The sequence below is a fragment of the Anguilla anguilla genome, chromosome 5, assembly GCF_013347855.1.
Source record: "Anguilla anguilla isolate fAngAng1 chromosome 5, fAngAng1.pri, whole genome shotgun sequence".
Taxonomy (NCBI): domain Eukaryota; kingdom Metazoa; phylum Chordata; class Actinopteri; order Anguilliformes; family Anguillidae; genus Anguilla; species Anguilla anguilla.
Genome location: NC_049205.1, coordinates 63,711,437 through 63,731,436, shown reverse-complemented (window position 1 = coordinate 63,731,436; position 20,000 = coordinate 63,711,437). Strand labels below are relative to the sequence as shown.

At 49.6% G+C, this 20,000-nt stretch overlaps 1 protein-coding gene across 6 annotated transcripts in view; it reads left to right on the top strand.

The window, feature by feature from the left end:
* The window catches only part of LOC118228470 (peroxisome proliferator-activated receptor gamma coactivator 1-alpha-like), a 234,568-nt gene that overhangs the window by 180,466 nt on the left and 34,102 nt on the right, over positions 1-20,000 (top strand). Inside the window, exon 1 of one of the 6 annotated variants that reach the window (XM_035420006.1) lies at positions 13,979-14,257. The exons of 4 other annotated variants lie outside the window; for them this stretch is intronic. In XM_035420006.1, coding sequence (XP_035275897.1) covers positions 14,210-14,257 — 48 coding nt within the window. In that variant the 5' untranslated portion in view covers positions 13,979-14,209. Of the gene's footprint in view, positions 1-13,978; positions 14,258-20,000 lie in introns of those variants that run through there. One more of the 6 variants, XM_035420005.1, reaches the window with a different exon arrangement.

The window sequence follows — 20,000 nt, the reverse complement described above, 5'->3', positions numbered from 1 at the left end:
GTCTGCAATACTTCCTTCCACCGCCGAGCCGCCGCAGCACTGGGCTCATAAACGAATCTGGAGATTTATAACGATCTTCCTCCTATGGTGGCAAGGCGGGAAACGTGAAATGAATTTAACTCACGCATCGACAATTAGCTGGAGCACGGTTACCGTGGGCAATAAAATCGCTATTAAGTAAAATAGCTCCCCCCATTAACCTAACCGCGATCGTGGGGGTACTGGGGGGTCGGGGGTCTTAATAAACAAAAACCGAAGGAAACCACCGCCATGGAAGCATAATTAAAAACTACACTTCTGTCGGGAACGTCACGGTGAGATTGTGGAATTAACGGAGATTCTGCTGTATTCCCGTTCGGTAGGTCGATCGGTTCGGTCTTCAGGCTCACCTCCCTTAGAATGATGGCCTCTATTTTTTTTCCGCCGAAATTTGTCCTGTGGTGCCAGCATCTGCACCACCCGCCCGCCCGCCCGGGGGTTGTTGGTTGTCGTGGTGATACGACCGTTTTGCACAGTGCTGAACAGCCCGGTCCGACGGGGGATGGGGGGGGGGGGGGAGGGGCCGAGAGGGGCGGGAGGGGCGGGAGGGGCGATCACACAACACACTCCTCGATCACACAACATGTCCCACGCCTCCCAGACCGTTTACGGCGCGGCCGCGGGAAACTGATCCTGAAACCGGCCTCCATTACGGATCCGCTTCCTGCCATTATTACTCTGGGGCTCTGAAACTGGCCTCCATTACGGATCGGTTTCCTGCCATTATTACTCTGGGGCTCTGAAACTGGCCTCCATTACGGATCCGTTTACTGCCATTATTACTCTGGGGCTCTGAAACCGGCCTCCATTACGGATCGGTTTCCTGCCATTATTACTCTGGGACTCTGAAACCGGCCTCCATTACGGATCCGTTTCCTGCGATTATTACTCTGGGGCTCTGAAACTGGCCTCCATTACGGATCCGTTTCCTGCCATTATTACTTATCATTGTTTATAACATGAATATATGTTTCAGACATGATTTGGCATCAAAAAGGCAACACTTATTATTATGATTTATTATTATTAATTATTATCAGCTCTCTGTGCTTTATGAATTGCATTTATGTTTGGAACACATCCAAGATATGGATGGGCAGTGGGGGGGGGGGGGGTAGTGGGGGGGGGTGAGGGGGCTGTGTTTTTCGTGGAATTGCTGCTATAGGGGAACTGTGTATAAGAACAGATCACTCAGCACATGCTCAAACGGACACACGGACAGCAGTCTCCCATAAACATGTTTGTTTTCAGTGGAGATGCGAACCGCAGATACCCCTCATGTGTGCAGACTGTGGCATGATAGGATTCGCAGGAGCAGTGGTGAGAAGGTCTACTGGTCCCCTGAAACGTCTTCGCAAACTGATGAGTCCGTGGAATGGTGCAACACCATGAAATAGATGGTCTGGAAGATAGGACATCTCTTATCTAAATATAACTGAAATTCAAAGGGAAAAAAAACATTTCTTAATTTTAGTATTAGGCTGAATATGCATACAGATCCACTGGACCCTTGTAATTTTAAATGTATTTAAATGTTTTATGTCGAGGAAATGTTTGCCCAAGTTCTACAGCCTCCAGCAGGAATTCTAAAAGTGGGTTCTAAAACTTCTCGCTGAACCAGCAGTCTGCTGTCCCGCTGTCTCGCTGATCGCACTCGAAAACCGGTCCCGTTACCCTGGCCAACCTGCTGCATGAATCCACCTTTCATGCAAACCCGTTGACCTGAGTTTCCTCGGGAGCCATCTTTCCGTACGGACCGTACGCAAGCTGTGAAAATCACCTTGGGTGAGGGCACCACACCTCGCAAGCTTGGGCTAGTAAACGTGTGCGAGGGAGGTTGGGCTGTGACTACGGACCCTTCTTCCCCCACACAGTCCGATCGGGCGCACCACAGGCACGCAATGCACCTTTTAGCCAATGGGGTTTGAGAACACACAAACACGTGATTAGAAGGTTCCTTAACTGAACATTCCGATGCTGATGTAACAATCGCTGGCTGGTGACCGTAAGCCACGGGGTTCTAGAACTCCGCAGACTTACAGTAAAGCTAGCAGTGAAAGAACATTCCGGAGAAGAACGCTCAGACGGTCCAGGGGGGAGAGCCTGGGGCCGGTTGGTCGCGCGGTTTTATACACCGTGCCAAAAAAAAAAAACCCACAGCGGCTTCCTCGCGTCCGAGACTGCGTTGCTTTCGCGGTAATTGCCCAACGACAGGCCGGTCATCATCGTGCGGACGCTCGAGATGGCGACAGAATGCTATCCGTCAAGTTAAAAAGTTAGAGAGAAGGCCGAAGCCAGGGGGTGATATTTAATTTCTGTGCACTGCTGAAATGCAATATTCACTCCGCAGCAGTAAGACCCCAAGGGAGGGACACTCTGCCGTCTCTCCTGTCAATGAATACATTTACCATGTAAGCAGAGCTGATTAAAAAAAAATACTAATAGGGCAGTTCAGCTGTCATCACACATGTATGAAAACAGAGAGGAGCTCCACCCAATAACGAAGCACGTTGCTCACAACCATTTGAATGACACCGAAGGTGACTGGTGGATACACTTCTGGGAAGCATATGAGTACCCAGGAAGTACTAGCCAACGATCACCATTGGTGGTGTTCGGCTGGGGGTAACACAGTCTGTTATTAGTGGAGTTGCTCAGGTTTTTTTCCTCACCAGTAAGAAAACATCACAGCATGGTTCATGTTCTTCCATTATCCCAGCATGCAAGCGGAAAGTTTGAGAGACTGCAGCAGAAAAAAAAAAAAAAAAAGTTCTTAAAAATCTTTTCTGGGCTCGATAAAGTTTGCAGGTCTTTGGCAGGGGCCTGGTGAGAAGTTTTGGGCTTTTGGGACTGTTGGACCTGGAACCGGCTGCGGGCCGGGTAACAGGTTCACTGATGAGAACCCGGCTCCACCCACTGCACACGCTGACTCTATTCTCAAACGGACCTGGAGTTAGCTCCTGTAGGTCGACCAGATGGCCCGGCTCCACGTTCTTAACATTGAATTGTCTTTCCAGTTTGGCGCACCTCGTGAATATTCATAAGCTGCAATATCGTGTCAGAAACACCTGTTGCCCAACCAGCATCTCTCCAAGTCAGGTCAGGACGCAGAGAGAGCAGTAGGAGATGACCATCGCTTAACTATATTCGTAACAGGAACTGAAGCGAGTGAATTACAAAAGGTATTCTGGAGTTCCATCGGTAGAGCAAGGGGACAGAGGTAGAAATTAGGTAAATTCCACTCTCATATCAGGAATATTATTTGTTTATTTGTTTGTTTTTTTTACACAGAGTTGGCTAAGTTTGGAACAGCTCATCAGGTCAGGTGGTAGAGGCAGAGGCATTTGGAGTGTGCTAGGCAGGTTTGTAGGTAAATGGCGTGGTCTGGCTGGCTGAATGGATGCACTCTTATGTGTTTCTTGCCTAGCTCAGGCACTGTGATTGTGATGACCGTGCCGGTGTGAAAGGAGTATGGGGGGGTGGGGGTTGGGGGGTTTGGGGTGGGGGAAGGGGAAGGGGTGGGGGGGGTGGGGGGGTGGGCTGGGACCCACTGAGGGCTTCATGGGACATGATCACCTGACATTGAGCAATGGGGGGGACGGAATTCTGACGTCTCATATTTATTCACTGGGGTCCTCCTCCCTCCCACCTTCTCCACTCCCTTTCTCCCTCCCTCCCTCTCCCTCCCTCTTTCCATCCCCCTCCCTCCCTCTCTCCAGCCCCCATTTCTTTTTCCCTGCCTCCCTCTCCCTCCCTCTTTCCATCCCCCTCCCTCCCTCTCTCCAGCCCCCATTTCTTTTTCCCTGCCTCCCTTTCCCTCCCTCTCTCCATCCCCCACCCTCTCTCTCCCTCCCTCTCAACCCCCGATTTCTCTCTTCCTGCCTACCCCGTACTTCTATCGCTCCCCTTTTTCACTATCTCTCTTTTTCTCTCTCCCGATTCCCTCTCTCTCCCTCTTTTCCCTCATTTTCACTCTCTCTTTCTCTCTCTCTCTCTTTCTTTCTCTCTCTGTCTCTCTCTCTCTTTCCCTCTCTCTCTCTCTCCACTGCCTCACAGCCCCTGTAGTTTTCCTCTGACAGCAGGGCCCCCTCTGTGAAAAATGGGGTACCACTGTTCTGTCCCCCTCCTGGATGCTGGGGTGCCCCTGACAGCCAGCCCCATGGGGGCTCCCCTCCTTTTGGGGGGGGGGGGTGCTTCCTGGGCCACGGTGGGAGGACAGAAATCTGATGATTCGATGAGATATTTTATGATGGCGTAAGGCTTTTCGTAGCAGTCTGAGCAAACGTGGACTGAAACGGGACTTTTCTGCCGATTCTCTTCAGAACAGTAGGCCTGCTCACAAGAACGGCCATTTTGCTTCCTTAAGAGAGAGAGAGAGAGAGGCCTGTGCCTTAGTGTTCTACTTGTGTGAAGTCCTCTTTTATTAGTTTTTTTTGTCTGTTTTTATTGTTTCTGGCTGTAAGAGAAAAGGTGTGCAGTGTGGTCAGCTGACATAGCTCCTCCTGTGGTGAAGGCCTCACTCAGAGTCAGCCTCGTTTTCATTCAGGATTTAGGCCCCGCCCTCTCCACACTTCCCTTTACCTCCCGGTCGTAAGGCAGAGATTTCTTCCCTCTTTTTCTCGCCACTAAAAAAGAAAAGATGTCGCCGCCGCCGCCACCGCCATCGCTTGAAGACGGCCGTACTGTATCCCCAAACGGGTCGATCTCTCGTGTTTCACGCCGAGGCTGCTGGGAAGCGGAGTTTACACGTGGAGCTTGAACTGCGAAACTGCCCGCAGTGTGCCACTCTCTTCTCTTCGCTCTCTCTGCTCACTGCAGCTTCTGAAATCTATTCAAGCAGGAGGCACGTTTCTTTCATTCCTAAGACCTGTCCAAACAAAGGTCCGGTATTTTTTGCACAAATCGCATAAAAATCGCGCGGCGTAAAATCTAAAATGGCCGCACACTTTGACCGTGACGCCGCAACGCCGAAAAACCATCGCGCCTCAGCGGCCCGTCGCTGCCGGGGTGGGGGCCAGTTTCGGTTTCTCCACTTTTACCAACAAAAAAAAAACAGTTTCACTTTTATAAAAGATTAACTCATTCTCCAATAAAATATTTTACAGATCTGAGGCGCTAAGCACCTTTAACATTTATTGCGAGTTTTGCAATTGTCCAAATTCACAAAAAAATAAACGCAAACAAAGTTGCAAAATTCACTGCAGTTGTTATTTGTGGAAAAAAAAAACATGCAAAATGGCCTCTTGCGGTTGATCAAGCATACTGTACTGGACTGGAGATGACTGGCAATAATCCCTTGGCAGGCTGCAACAACAGCTCAGACCTCAGAAGTTTTAGAAGACTCTCTTTCAATAAGTACAGGACAGCACGCAGGGATGTGATTTTTTATTTTTTTTGCTGATTGACCAGAAAAGTACTGATTTTCGGAGCCTAAACATCTCGGGCAGAGGCGGGGGGATTTGGGCCTGTCATAAACACACACATCAAGGGCCCTCGCTCGCTGACAGCCGATAGCGGAGCGCGGGGCCTTCAGCGATAAACCAAATTACCCGCGGCCCCCCCTGAGACGCTCCGGGCCCGAGAAGCGGGGGGGGGGGGGGGGGTTTAGAACTGCCGAAGCGAGTCATCGAAAGTGCACCGAGTTTGAGGCCTGAACTCCAGACGCACGCGCCCCTGTTTGGTTTCCGACGGAAACGGCGGCTGTTTGTGTACACCCGGGTGGCGTACCTGCACTAATGGGCCTGTGAGCAAACACCGCTGGGTTTATGATAGATATTACAGATTAACCAGACGGCGAACTGCTGTTTTTCTTCAGTTATTATTATTATTATGATTACCTTTTATTTGGCAGACACCTTTTATCGAAGGCGACGTACAGTAAGTGCACACCGAAGGTCGCTGGAACAGCTAACAGAACGCAGGTCAGATAAGGGACAACGCGCATTACGTAAGAGTTATTCACGGCCGTGAACACCAAGTCCAGTTCGCACAGTGAACATTAGCCAAGTCAGAAAAGTAACAGCGAATCAGTGCTCCCTTTTTCAACACTACGGTAGGTTCTGGTTGATAAGGGGCGTGTGTCTGTTGCTTCTGAAGGTGCACAGAAACAGCTCTGTAGATGGCCACGCCCCTTAATGCAGATGACCACGCCCCTTAATGCATTATCAGACGAGGCATGGAAGTGGAACTCCACGTCTGTGTCTCATAATCTCCCGGTCCTGTACCAGGCCCGGACAGGCTGAGGCCCAGCCGCCGTGCACACGGTAGAGCCGCTTTATAAATCAGCTCGAACCGTAGGCCGCTCCTCACCACAGCGCACACGCGGGCGCGGGAATGCTAGCGTGTTTAAAGCAGGACCGCGCGCACGCACATGCACACGCACACACACACGTGTGCAGACCAGCAGACCTAACGCACCCGCGCATGCCCAAGCACATACGCACGCGTGCGCACGCAGGCACTCATACACTCACACAAACGCACGCACGCACACATTTACGTTTTTAAGTACAGAGCCGAGATGAGATACTCGACCTGTTTTTGCAACACATCTAAATGCAATATATCCTTATCTGCTCTCTCTCTCTCTCTCTCCTTTTCTCTTTCCCCCTCCCTCTTTTTCCCACTTCCTCTCCCACTCACTCACATTTTCTCTCCATTTCTTCCTCTCTCTCTTACTTTCTCTCTGTCTCTCTCTCTCTCTCTCGCCCTCCCCCTCTTTCTTTCTCTGTCTCCCACTCTCTCTCTCTCTCTCGCTCTCTCTCTCCCCCCCCCCCTCTTTCTCTTTCTCTCTCCCCCCTCCTCCTCTCTCTGAGCTACAGGGCACAGTGTAGGACAGATGCTCTTTTTATTTCAGGCCTCAATTCTCAACCCCCTCCGCCCCTCCCCCACCCCTCACCCCCTTCCCAACACATCACGGGAACCCACCGCGTGTAAAAGGGGCTCCTGGCGAGGAGAATCTTTCTCATGCCGAACCCTGAGCAGCACAGACAGAACCACTGACACAAAAACTGACAGAGCCACTGACACACACGCTTTTGTGTCTGTGAAAATGATAACGATGCTCAGCATTACGGAAGGTCCCGTAAATTAAGCATAAATGAAAGGTTATGAACATCTACCAACTGTCAGTTATTCAGCAGTGCCCTCGCTGAAACAGAGCCTACCCACACATGATAGATGACTCATGAATACTCACTGAACAGCAGTTAACTTTGACTTCAGCTGACTTGTTTTGTCTGTGTGTGTGTGTGTGTGTGTGTGAGAGAGAGAGAGAGTGTGTGTGTGTGTGTGAGAGAGAGAGAGAGAGAGAGAGAGAGTGTGTGTGTGTGTGTGTGTGTGTGTGAGAGAGAGAGAGAGAGAGAGAGAGAGAGAGAGAATGTGTGTGTGTGTGTGTGTGTGTGTATGTGTGAGAGAGGGAGAGAGAGTGTGTGTGGGTGTGTGTATGTGTATCGGTGTCCTGCAGTAATTTTAAAAGGGAGAATGTTGGCTCCCTCAATCGTTTTACATCTGAAACTAAGGTTGAAATACGGCTTAGGTAATTATTAAAGTAATTATTCATTCCTGTTTGGCAAAGTACACTTTTTCCACAGATGCAAGCGCAAGACCCATAAAAACATTCATCCGCGTGATTCAGGTCAGTGTGTTTTTGTAAAGCAGATCTCTAATCTCTTCCGTTTCTCCTCGTTCTGCACAGACAGTGTCTGAGGCTGTGTGTATGTCATACGGTCGTGAGCTCCCCAATGACAGTCGAGCCCAGACCTACACGTGTTATTATTGTAAAAGAGGGACGGTGTTCCTCAGGGCGGACAGTCGAGGCGAGCGTGCCGCCCGTCCCGTTAAAACACTCGTGCTGGGATGGCGGCCGGCCGGCTGAGCCTGTCCAATAACTCTGGAGCTCCTCTCTCTCTGTTTGCCCTCTTAAATTACCCTCCGTGTTCATTACTCCTCCTGGTCCGTTGGCGGACTCATAATTACTGCGGCCAACCGCCAACTTCCCCCCCCCCCCCTTCCCCCCTTCCGCCCTTCCGCCCTTCCCCCCGTCGCAGTGCTCGCCTGGAATAGCGTTTCGTTATCTCTGGTTTTTTATGGAAATGGTTTTTCGCATTAACTCGTCAGACGATACAGTGAACTCCAGAACCTGCAGAACCCCTCTTCCCCCCCCCCCACCAATGAAAAGGTGCCTTTATACTAACGGGGTGGGGGGGGGGGAATCAGTGATGCAAACTGGGTTCTGCCAACGGCACTGAAGTAAGAGTTTTTTTTTTTTTTTTTAATGGTCTTGCGCTTCTACAGAAGCAAAGCAGAAGCAACAAACTAAAAAAAAAAAAACAAATGACACAAAACAGCGATTGCTCACGATTAGCATGCAGAACAGCTAACGGTACGCGTCCCGCTGCGTACGATCACAGCCGTGGGAGTTTTGTGAGCGACCTCGTTTTGGCCCAGAAACGTCACGGGCTGCGGAGGTTCAGGCCGGGTTTTGTGATGCGTTGTAGAGGAGGACCCCGGGTCGTGTTATCGGAGAGCAGATACGGAAGAAGTGACAGGAGTGCTGCTGGGTAATTCTCTGGCCCTGGATCCGGTGCGTGAGGATGTCTTTATAGGGTGGGGCCAGGCCAGCCGTAGCAGCGGCGGTTGCTGGAACAGATGTGAGGAAATTACCCCAGGTTATCCTCCAGGGGGGTGAGGTGTGGGGGTGTGGGGGTGTGGGGGTGTGGGGGTGGGGGGGTGGGGGGGAGGGTAACAGAGAGAGGGAGAGATGAAGGGAGGGATGGTGGATTTGGAGAGAAATTTGCCCGGGAAAAAAACGAAACTCCTCACACGTTCAAACGTTAAACGTTTAAAGGCCTCTCCGTTTCCCATAGTGCACCTGGCTCAAGCCTTAATGCGCACGGATCGAAAAAGGCAGTTTTTACCAAGAGTCACTTTTTTTGACCGTCTTAATCCGCCAAGCGAAGGAAGCAATTCGAATTGAGATTGTGAGTCTGAGGTTACATTACTGTCATTTAGCAGACGCTGTTATCCAGAGCGACATACACAACTTTTCACACAGCATTTACACTGCATCTGTCACACTGCATCCGTCCGCACGTACCTGGTCTGACCAGGAGTGGGCGCTAGAGAGCGATGAGGCCAGCGGAACTAGCCTGCTTGCCCCCTGTCATATGTGGGGCCGGTTGTAAATGCACCTTGTTCAGGGTATTACAGAGAGCACCTTCTGTCTGTCGGACGTTTTCTCAGATACCCGTGTTCCAGCAGCCCGGCCAGTGTAATCCCAGTCTCCTGTCTACGGTTATGAATTTCAGGTCCACCTCTTCGTCATCAACACAGACATTATTTCACTGCAGCAGTTCGGAGTCTCGGGCAACACGCTCCCTTCCCGGTGCTGACAGGCTGCCCCGTTGGGGCTGAGAACCCACGGGGCTCAGAGAACGCCGCCGATTCTCTCCGGGACGCGAGGAGCTGAAACGGGTTAAAATTCTCCGCTCGCCCGCGTCCAGGCGACGCGATGCCCGCCCCGGATACTGCCGCGCGTGACGCATCATTCGAAGCCGAAACGCGTCTCCCCTGCGTGAGCAGCTGCAACATCGCGTCAGGCGTCCCGCAGAGCTCGATGAGGGGGAAAAAAACCCAGGACACACACGCAGGCTGCCGAACGCTGTCGTAGAGCAGCGACGTGCTTTAAAGCGCAGATTTCCACTCATGGTTTTTTTTATTTTTTGCAGTTATTGTCGCTGCTAAGGGCTGACTAGCACAGAGACGCTGCCGTCAGGAAGTGTTTTATCAGAAATGAGAGTGGGAGCAGAGCCTCGCCTCCCCGGTGCAGGGTTTTCTGAGAAGTCTGACGTACCGTAAGGCACAAACACAACAGAAGAGAAGGAAGCATTTCTTCTTGGTTTTTTTTCTTCCCCCCCCCCCCCAAAAAAAAAAGATTTGTACTCCAAAAGGACTTAAGGAGAGAAAATATCTTATTGGAGAGAGGTGGCGGCTTTCAGAACTTCTGGAGCAGGGATCTGAAATCTGAGAGGGCCGGAGTGTCGTCTGGTTTTTGGCGCATTTCCGCACAGGGTCCTAAAATGGCTGCTTACAGAAAGTAAAGCACAAAAACCTGCAGACACCGCGGCCCTCCAGGACTGGAGTTAAACCTGCAGACACAGCGCCCCCTCCAGGACTGGAGTTAAACCTGCAGACGCTGCGGCCCTCCAGGACTGGAGTTAAACCTGCAGACGCTGCGGCCCTCCAGGACTGGAGTTAAATCTGCTGACGCTGCGGCCCTCCAGGACTGGAGTTAAACCTGCAGGCACTGCGGCCCTCCAGGACTGGAGTTAAACCTGCAGACGCTGCGGCCCTCCAGGACTGGAGTTAAACCTGCAGACGCTGCGGCCCTCCAGGACTGGAGTTAAACCAGGAGAGACTGCGGCTCTCCAGGACTGGAGTTAAACCTGCAGGCACTGCGGCCCTCCAGGACTGGAGTTAAACCTGCAGACACTGCGGCCCTCCAGGACTGGAGTTAAACCTGCAGACGCTGCGGCCCTCCAGGACTGGAGTTAAACCTGCAGACACTGCTGCCCTCCAGGACTGGAGTTAAACATGCAGGCACTGCGGCCCTCCAGGACTGGAGTTAAACCTGCAGACGCTGTGGCCCTCCAGGACTGGAGTTAAACCTTCAGGCACTGTGGCCAGACAGTGCAATGGAATGCCTTAAAAGATGCATTATTATCTTTTATTTCATTTTACTTTTCCATTTCTGCAGTTCCCTGTATAAAATGTGTTTCCTTTATCCAGGTAGGTCAGCTTAGAACTCCACTCTGTTTTACACCGGTGGCCCAAAGAATCCAAAAATGTTGCCCACGCATGGAGCTACCGGTTGTCAGTTTGTCTCTGGTACGCTCGTTCACAAGCGCAGCGTCGGTCATGTTCAGTGTGCACGTTCACAAGCGCAGCGTGGGTCATGGTCAGTGTGCACGTTCACAAGCGCAGCGTGGGTCATGTTCAGTGTGCACGTTCACAAGCGCAGCGTGGGTCATGTTCAGTGTGCACGTTCACAAGCGCAGCGTGGGTCATGTTCAGTGTGCACGTTCACAAGCGCAGCGTGGGTCATGTTCAGTGTGCACGTTCACAAGCGCAGCGTGGGTCATGTTCAGTGTGCACGTTCAGTGCTGCTCCCTGCAGCCGGGTCCAGGCCAGCGGGTTTATTTCGGGTTTCGTCCGCGGTTGAGCCAACATCGCGTACCCCCGTCAACTCTCTTCTGTGTTTTGGCGCGTTCACCTTGTTCTAGTTGCCTTTGCCTCCTCAGTTCCAAAACAGCGATATATTGTAATATATAAATATGCACTTGTTTATATGCACTCATTGAAGGGTTTCTTTCTGTTGTCGTTGCAGGTGCGTTCGGGCGGTGCAGAGGGCTGTCTGTGGAAAAGCACGGGCCCTCAGGCAGGGCTTTTGGTATTTTTCTGTTCCTTATAATGGACACGCCTGACTGATCGCAAGGCTGGCATTAGACACAGACCAACATCAACCCTTGGTACAGTAGGTTTTTGGGGGGGGAAAAAAAAACTCTCGGAAATTCTGAGTCATTGTTCTGGAAGCTCCGCTGCTTTCAGTCACCAGCAGTGACTGTTACATCTGACTTGGAATGTTCAGTTAAGAACATTCTAATCACACACTTGCGATCTAATCGCACCATAAAGGGTGTAAGGACTTTGTGTGCATTGTAGTAATTTTTTAACAGAAGCTGGCATCTTATTCGGATGCCATTGCAGACGTACCTGCCACTGTTGGAGATCATGGTGGGGGGGGGCGGGGGATGGGGGCGGGGGGGCGGGGAGCGGGGGGGGGGGGGGTACAGTACTGCGGTAGATAAGCAGGTTTGCTCCCCTCCCGAGAGAGCAGACAGCTTTTATTGTGCAATATAAAAATCACATTGTGTTCCTCTATTAACCATTTTACAATTTTATATGCAATTAAACACTTAATGGGACATGTGCAGCTTGCTAATTTTAAGGAGGCTGTCGCGGGAAGCATGCACAAATGAGCTGAATCGCTGTAGCAGAGCGAAACCAGAAAACAGGTCCAGTTTGCAGACGGCTCGCATTAGCGCCGTATGTTTTACTGTCAGCTCCTGGTAATTGCGCGCGCTCGGGACTCTGGGAAGGGCCGCGCATTTGTCCAAACTATTCCCTTAACAGGGATAGGATGGATTCAAAGGGGGAAATTAATGATATGAACAAAAGAGAGCAACAAAAGTCCGAATTATTTTCTTAGGGAGGACAGAAGCATCACTGCAGTGTGCATAATGGCAGAAGCCTGTGGCTTCTACGGAGCTGTCAAAGTGTAATCTTGAGAGATTATCCTGTCTTTGGTGTCAATAAATAAATAAATAAATGAATAAATAAAATTATTCCTCTGCATTTAACCAGAACACATCCGTGTTGGCTGGTTTCAAGAGGAACAGTAACAGTTCGTAACAGCTGGAGTAACGATTGCCAGATCCCTTGACCAATAAATAAATAAATAATAAATAAATTAAAAATATCCGTGCCTATGGAATGGTCGTTGACTGAAGTACCTGCTGAAAAACGGGTAGACGACCCGCGACGTGTTTTCAGTGTCTACATAGACCTTTGGTTCTTGTTTGCTGTTAAATGTGTTTGGTACACATCCTATGTTGACACTGCACACGTTTTGTCCCCCGCTGGGAGCAGATGCCCTTATGTCGGTTGAAACGATCGGCAGGACCAAATAAAGGCAAATTCCTGTCAATTTTTTATTCTGGAGCGAACTGGGTTTTAATTTTTTTTTTTTTTTAACCGTGGCATTCTCGTGTTCCTGAATTTTTTTTTAACTGCATGGCAGTTTTCTTTCTGTTATATTTTTAAAAATTGAGACATTAAAAAAGGAAGATGAATCAACAGACAGACTCCGATTTAAAAGCCGCACATAGATTTGCAGAGCAATGGAAACGGGAGTCTATCGGAAGAATCTATACAATGCCCCGATGGAGCCAGGGGGGTCGTTTTGGCAGTACAGCGTGATCCAGGGTGGCGTGGAGTCAAATTGTCCGTGAAGCGTATTGGAACGTGCGAACAGTATGCCAACCCGGGCCAGCACTAAGTGCATACTGGTCCCGGCGCGAATAGCGCAGCCCACTTGTAGTATGCAAACAACTGAACACATGTTTATACACCTTGGAAGCAATTAGCACATTTCGTGAGTGAACTTCCGAACGTTCGCCAGCGAGCAGTGGAGTTATACAGTGCTACAGCACGTATGGAACCGGAGAGCGTGCATGATGGCACTTCCGCGAAACAGTTCTTCAAAATTCTCGTCCCTTTGAAGTTCTTGTAAACCTTTAAATGCGTCTTACGTAACTTACATGTTTACAGTTTGCATACACTTATTTTCACCCTTTTCGCCAGTGGCTTATGAAAGCTTTCAGCCTCTTTTAGATTAGTTGTTCAAAAGGTACCCTCATAGTTTGGTTTCGATTAATAACGTTGAACTAAGTAGCCTACTCCAATAATTACTTTGTAGATGTCAGAATTATAGATCCAGTTATTTTGCATTTGAATTTGATTATGTACATCGTAGTACCGCAAGTTATTTTACTTTTGATTGACAGTGTTTGGGATTCTGCACACGACATAACGCAGAAACACTATTAGCTTTTTACTGGCGTATCGGATTCTGAAAACTGTAATCAATACTTGTTTTGATGTTACCGACGTGCTCGAGATCCAAGGCGAGGCGGAGCGTCTACTGGCTCTTTTGGGAGCGCTCGCGAGCTCACGCGAACAGCGCTCGGCGTCTCGCCCCGCGCCTCTCTGGCTGTGTTCGCGGAGCAAAGAGCAAGGCTCGACCCGTTTAATAGTGGAAAAGATTTACTACGCGTATTCCGGACTCCGCCCGCCAGAACAGTACGTCATTGGCTTTACTCGAGTTGTGTGGACGGGGGGTGGGGGGACTGGCCGCGAGCCGTCACTCCCCTGCCTACTTTTAATAGCTTTGTCATGTGACAGCAAGCGGTTGTAAGACAGGTGCCTTCGGTTCATGCTCAGTTAGGGGGGTAGTTCCCTGAGCGAGAACTAGCGGAGAAATAGTGGATTTCTTTTTAGTTCCGGTAAATATATATATATTTTTTTCTCCATATCGTCATTCAGTGCCTGGATGGCGTGGGACAGGTGCACGCAGGACTCTTTGTGGAGAGAATTTGAGGTGAGCAAATATTTACGAACTAATTTTCAGCTGTTGTGTTTCGGAACGATTGGGGGAAGATGGACCGTGGAGACCTCAGTTTTATTGCTGATGCGCTGTCTGTGTTCATAACTCACTGCACGGGGGTTCTGTGAAAATATAGTGGGTGTCTGGGGGGGAGGAGGGGTTGTGTGCACTTCTGCTGTATGAGATGCTTATCTCAGTAGTTTTTGAATTTTTTGTTTATTCCGTGCCAACACATGATGCTGGTTGTCTCAGCGGGACCGCTTGCAGCTGGAAAGTATTGCACGCGCGCGCCTTGCGTTCGGAAATCTTTCCAGTCACGAGAAAGCTCTGTCCCCCGCTAGGCTGTGGGGGCATTTATCCTGGCTCGCGAAGGGTTTTTCACTGAAACTGACGAAACGCCCGAAATATTAATCATTTCTATCCCAGTGCAACTTTTACCTCCGCTGCCATTGACACTGCATTGTCCCGGTTCGATCCAGTCGTTGTCCTCGCTTTATGTCAGAATTTAACGGACGTTATAACCAGGGGAACGCTAGCAAGCGATCTCTTGATATAGCTGCCCGAGAATGCCATAGCTTAACGGTACCCAGTGGCTTTTGACCGTATATATGTTTCCATTAACTGAGCTGAAATAAGCATCCTAGTTAAATAACTACCCGTGCAAGTCCAGCCCACGAAGTGTTAACTACTGCGTTCGTGTACATTTGCCTCATCATAAAGCCACGCTTTTTAAAAAAAAAAAAAAAAAAAAAAGCATAACCAGAACGGCTCATCGCCAAAACACTGCCTCGTTAAGTGAAATTGTCTTTTTAAAAATAACAAGTTTGAACATGACAACAACGGGTAAGTAAAGCGATAGGCTACCGCCTTGAACTTGGATTATTCTACACATAAATAAAAACGTGCACAATAACACAATATTCGAAAAATAATACTGCATCCTCTCAGTTCAGGACTTTCGGGAGAAGCCAGCATAATGGCTGGGCTACAGTGCTGCGGCTGCGGCCAGCGATTTTAAATACGCCGGACGGGGAGAAGGCGCAAGTAGACCAAGCACACGCATGCATTATCGAAACATCATTGTACTGCTAGCGGAGGTGTGTCGAGATGCCACCCTACAGACCCGACGCACTTAAACCGCTTTAGTAGTTTCGACGTTAACAATCGGAAGAGTGCGGTTGCATCTCGCGGTTCGGCTCGCGTCTTTTTAAACTTATCTGTGGACGCTGATGGACGAGAGTGTTTGCATCGTTTCTTTAACGGAGTAATAATACAAAAACAGCTGTATCTGTCAATCAGCGTGTAAAGTAGCCGACTTTCTATTCTCTGTAATCCTCACCGGAGGTCTCTCTGTTTTTTAAATAATACCTTTCTTGAGAAGCGCCTCGGCCGCCGCAATAAGCCCCTATCATTTGTCAAAACAAGCCCCTATGCTCTGCAATCTGCCGTTGCTGCGGTCCCGTTGACATGTTTACTGGAATATGTTCGGTTGACACCTACCTCCGGACCGATCTCTAATCACGTGGTGTTGTCATTAAAAGCCCTTTGCAATCAGCGAGTCTCTTCCTCACACCCTCATTCGCTAATCGCTCGGCCGCAGCGTCGCGCGCTTTTGCGCTCTGCGCATATAAATCAAAGCGGATATCAGTGTCTGCACTTGCTCTCAGTTCCAATCATCCTGTTTCATGAGCGCTCACAAGTCTGGATGAAGACCGAAATTACGTGTACACTTAAATTTTTTATTTATTTATTGTTGCATTGACCAGTTCGTCTTTATTTCAAGCTTTAACAAAAAAAAAAAAAAAAAAAAAAAAAAAGCTACATCCAAGCTTTTTTTTGTTTGTCGGGTCTTGGAAAATGACTTTCCACCGTACCTGACAGGAATATGCTGACGATACATGGAAATTAATCTATATATTTATATTAGTAGTGTTGGAAATTCAGGGTGTGTGGTGTAGTAACAGGTGTATCAACCCAGTCCTGCTCAGCTGCGGCACGTGTGGCGGGGGTGGGGGTGGTGGGGTGGGTGGGGGGGGGGGGGGGCAGTTGTGGACCTTTGGGCTTCCCCTGACCCACACTCACTTGGTTCACACCAGGGCACCTCGGGTTGTCCCGGCGACACAGCTGGGCCGCACCTGTCCCAAAAAAAAAAAAAAAAAAACAAGCTGTGAACTTGACTCCTGGTCCTTGGCAAGGACCACAAAGCATGCGATGGGAGGTGTGTGTGAGTGTGTGTAAATCACACGCCAGTGAGCTGAACTGAGCCGGTCCGTTTGAAGTCACCCCCTCCTCCCCACAACCCCCCCATAGCCCCCCCCCCCCCCACCCCATTCCGCTGGGCCACTACAGCAAGCCATGCCGATCACTGCTCCGTACACTGCGGGCTTTATTTAAGTCCTTATGTTTGAGTTGCTTTATTTAAGTCGTTATGTTTGAGTTGCTTTATTTAAGTCGTTATGTTTGAGTCACTTTATTTAAGTCGTTGTGTTTGAGTTGCTTTATTTAAGTCGTCACGTTTGTGTCGATGCTGAAATGCGGGAAATTTTAGCAGAGAATCCTGCTGCTAAAGGACTGATGTAGGCCAAAGAAATCAGTCCAGGAATTAATTGACATCAAAGGGGCGTTGATGTGGTGACTCACACCCTGGGAACAGACTCCAGGAACCCCAGATGGCTGCAGGAGGTCTAGTAGGCGACTATTTCTTAGCCAATGAGCGCACAGGGAGAGCGTCACATGGACAGTATGAGAGAAACTTCGAAGAAACTTCCTGATACATTTGCCTTTATTGTCAACAGTCAGAAACCCAGTAAGTTGGTCACACCCATGGAGTGTACCCACCATTTACTTCAGACCACGTTGACAACTACCCATCTACTGAACGCAGATCCAGATTCACTACGTGCACATGAGAACGTGTGTTTGTGTGTGTGTGCGCGCACGTGTGTGTTTGATAGGTATAAAGTATAGGCTAAAAGCTGAGAGATCTGTGGATTGCTCTATGGCTGTGCATTGGAGCTGGTGATTGGTGGATTGCTCTATGGCTGTGCATTGGAGCTGGTGATTGGTGGATTGCTGTATGGCTGTGCATTGGAGCTGGTGATTGGTGGATTGCTGTATGGCTGTGCATTGGAGCTGGTGATTGGTGGATTGCTCTATGGCTGTGCATTGGAGCTGGTGATTGGTGGATTGCTCTATGGCTGTGCATTGGAGCTGGTGATTGGTGGATTGCTCTATGGCTGTGCATTGGAGCTGGTGATTGGTGGATTGCTCTATGGCTGTGCATTGGAGCTGGTGATTGGTGGATTGCTCTATGGCTGTGCATTGGAGCTGGTGATTGGTGGATAGCAGTTTGAATCCGGAGAGCCGTGCTGAAGATTCAGATGCACAAATCCGATCCTCGGCTGTGGAGCTTATCCAGAAATCACCTTAGCAGCAATTCTGACCATTCCTTAGCCTACCCTTATCCGTTATGAGCTAAAAAGGGCCAAACTGATCCTAGATCAGCTGTCCTACTGTGACCCGGGTACAGGGACTGAGATCAAGCTGGGGGTGATGAGTGGGGTGAAATGGGGTCACACCAGTGGAACTCCTCTGTGTTGTGCAGTGGATCATCCTGGCTTTGGGGACACCCGGGGAAGCCCTGAGAGGGAACACGTCCAGGCCCTCTGGTCTGATTGGCTGCCTGAAGCCGTCATGAATCGGCTGCTCACAGGCCTACCGGCCTTGTGCCCTGAAGTACTGGGAGAAACAGTTGGCTTTTTACGGCAGCCATTTTGAGTGCTGTCCCAAAACCGAAATTTTTCCCCCAGTGCATTTCAGAGGATGCCTTCCCAGCATGCATAGAGACCGACCTTATCCGTTGTTGATGTACCCAGAATTCCTTGCTCTGTTTCGCCACGTGTTAAAACTGAACATGAAGAAGAGGACATGTTGGAGGAATTTGTGGAGGTGGCCGCTCATGGTCTTTACAGTCGTTGTGTCTCCTCAATGTACTGAATGAGAAGTATTGCCAGGACCTCGGGAGGCAAACGCTCAGCTTGTTCGGAAGCAAGAATGTGTGTGGCGTGCACAAGCCCACGGCATGCGGGTGTGCATCTTTGATAAAACGCGGTCTGCTCTTGGTGCACAACTGAACACTATCCCAGAGGTTCATCGTCACGTACATGCGAAGGAGAGATATTAGTGCGCATATCACAAAATATCCGCACATAGATATCAAAAGCTCCCAAGAATTAATGGAATTAACCAACCGCGTGCCCGATGAAGGTCTTTGTGGCCAAAACGCTGCATTGTGGGTTATGTAAATTCTGGGGAGCTTCTCATTTCGGTGTGCGGATATTCTTTTGCTTTGTTGTCCTATACGCACAGACATAGGCGGTTGGCTGCGTGATGGGAAAGGAGCTGGGCTTGATTCCCAGGTGGAACAACGTAATTCAGCCAATCTCCAAAAAGATCTTCGTCTGAATCGCTTCGCTAAATACCTGCCTTATAAACGGATTGTGGTTTTTTTTTTTAATGTAAATAAAATGCAAGTCACTCTGGACAAGAGCATCTGCGAAATGCTGAGATGTACCGGCGAAATGTGCACACGCTCTCGGAAGCGTCGGATTCTTGTCGAGCCCCGACTGGACGCACCTTTCCTCTGACAGCCGTGAGACGTACGCTCCCGTTGGCTCGAGAGAGAGAGAGACGCAGCTGTTCTCTGAAACGGATCTAAAAGCCGAGCCTCGCTGAGGAGAAGAAAAGCAAAGCGACAGCAGTGCAGTTGTGTGATTTTGGTGTAGGAGGGGAAAAAGAAAGTGGGGGGAAAAAAAGGAAGAAAAGTGGAGGGGAAAGTAGAGAAGAGAAAAGCGTCTCAAACGGCCCAAAGTGAGCGAACGGGACGGGGCAGGACGGGACGGGACGGGACGGGGTGGGACGGGACGGGACGGGACGGGACAGGACGGGGCGGGGCGGGGCGGGACGGGACGGGTTGTGGGGCGGGGCGGGGCGGGATGGGGTGGGGCGGGGCGGGGCGGGATGGGACGGGACAGGGCAGGACGGGACGGGCGGCTCATCTTGTGTTCCAGGATGTTTGTGCTCGATGGAAACTTGGGGCAACGTAGCTCAGGAGGTAAGAGCGGTTGTCTGGCAGTCGGAGGGTTGCCAGTTCGATCCCCCGCCCTGGACGTGTCGAAGTGTCCCCGAGCAAGACACCTAACCACTAATTGCTCCCAACGAGCCTTTCACCGTTGGTGTGTGTGAGTGTGTGAGTGTGTGTGTGTGTGTGTGTGAGAATGGGTGAATGAGAGGCATCAATTGTAAAGCGCTATATAAATGCAGTCCATTTACCAAGCTCGGTGTCAGGTCTGTTTCCAGCCTCTTCCTCTCTGTCCATCTCCATAAAAATTCTACCAACGTTTTTACTGGCTCATGTTTCCAATTTTCCTCATATTTCCTTCAGGCAGTCTTTGTGTATTATAATGAATAAATTTTGACGTGGAGTGCATAGGTTATGATGTAAAGATGTTCCAAAATGGCTGCCAGGTTGGAGGGGTTAACACGTTTATCTTTTATTTTATGTCAACATATGAATAAAATCTGAGTTCATTTGTAGAAACTATACAAAAACCAAAGAACACAAAATGAGTACTCTTTTGTCCCGAAAATTAGATCAATAAAAATTAGATCATACGAAAATTAGATCAATAAAAAATTTGAGACATGAAAAGTCGTATGTGGGCATAATCGGTTAAGG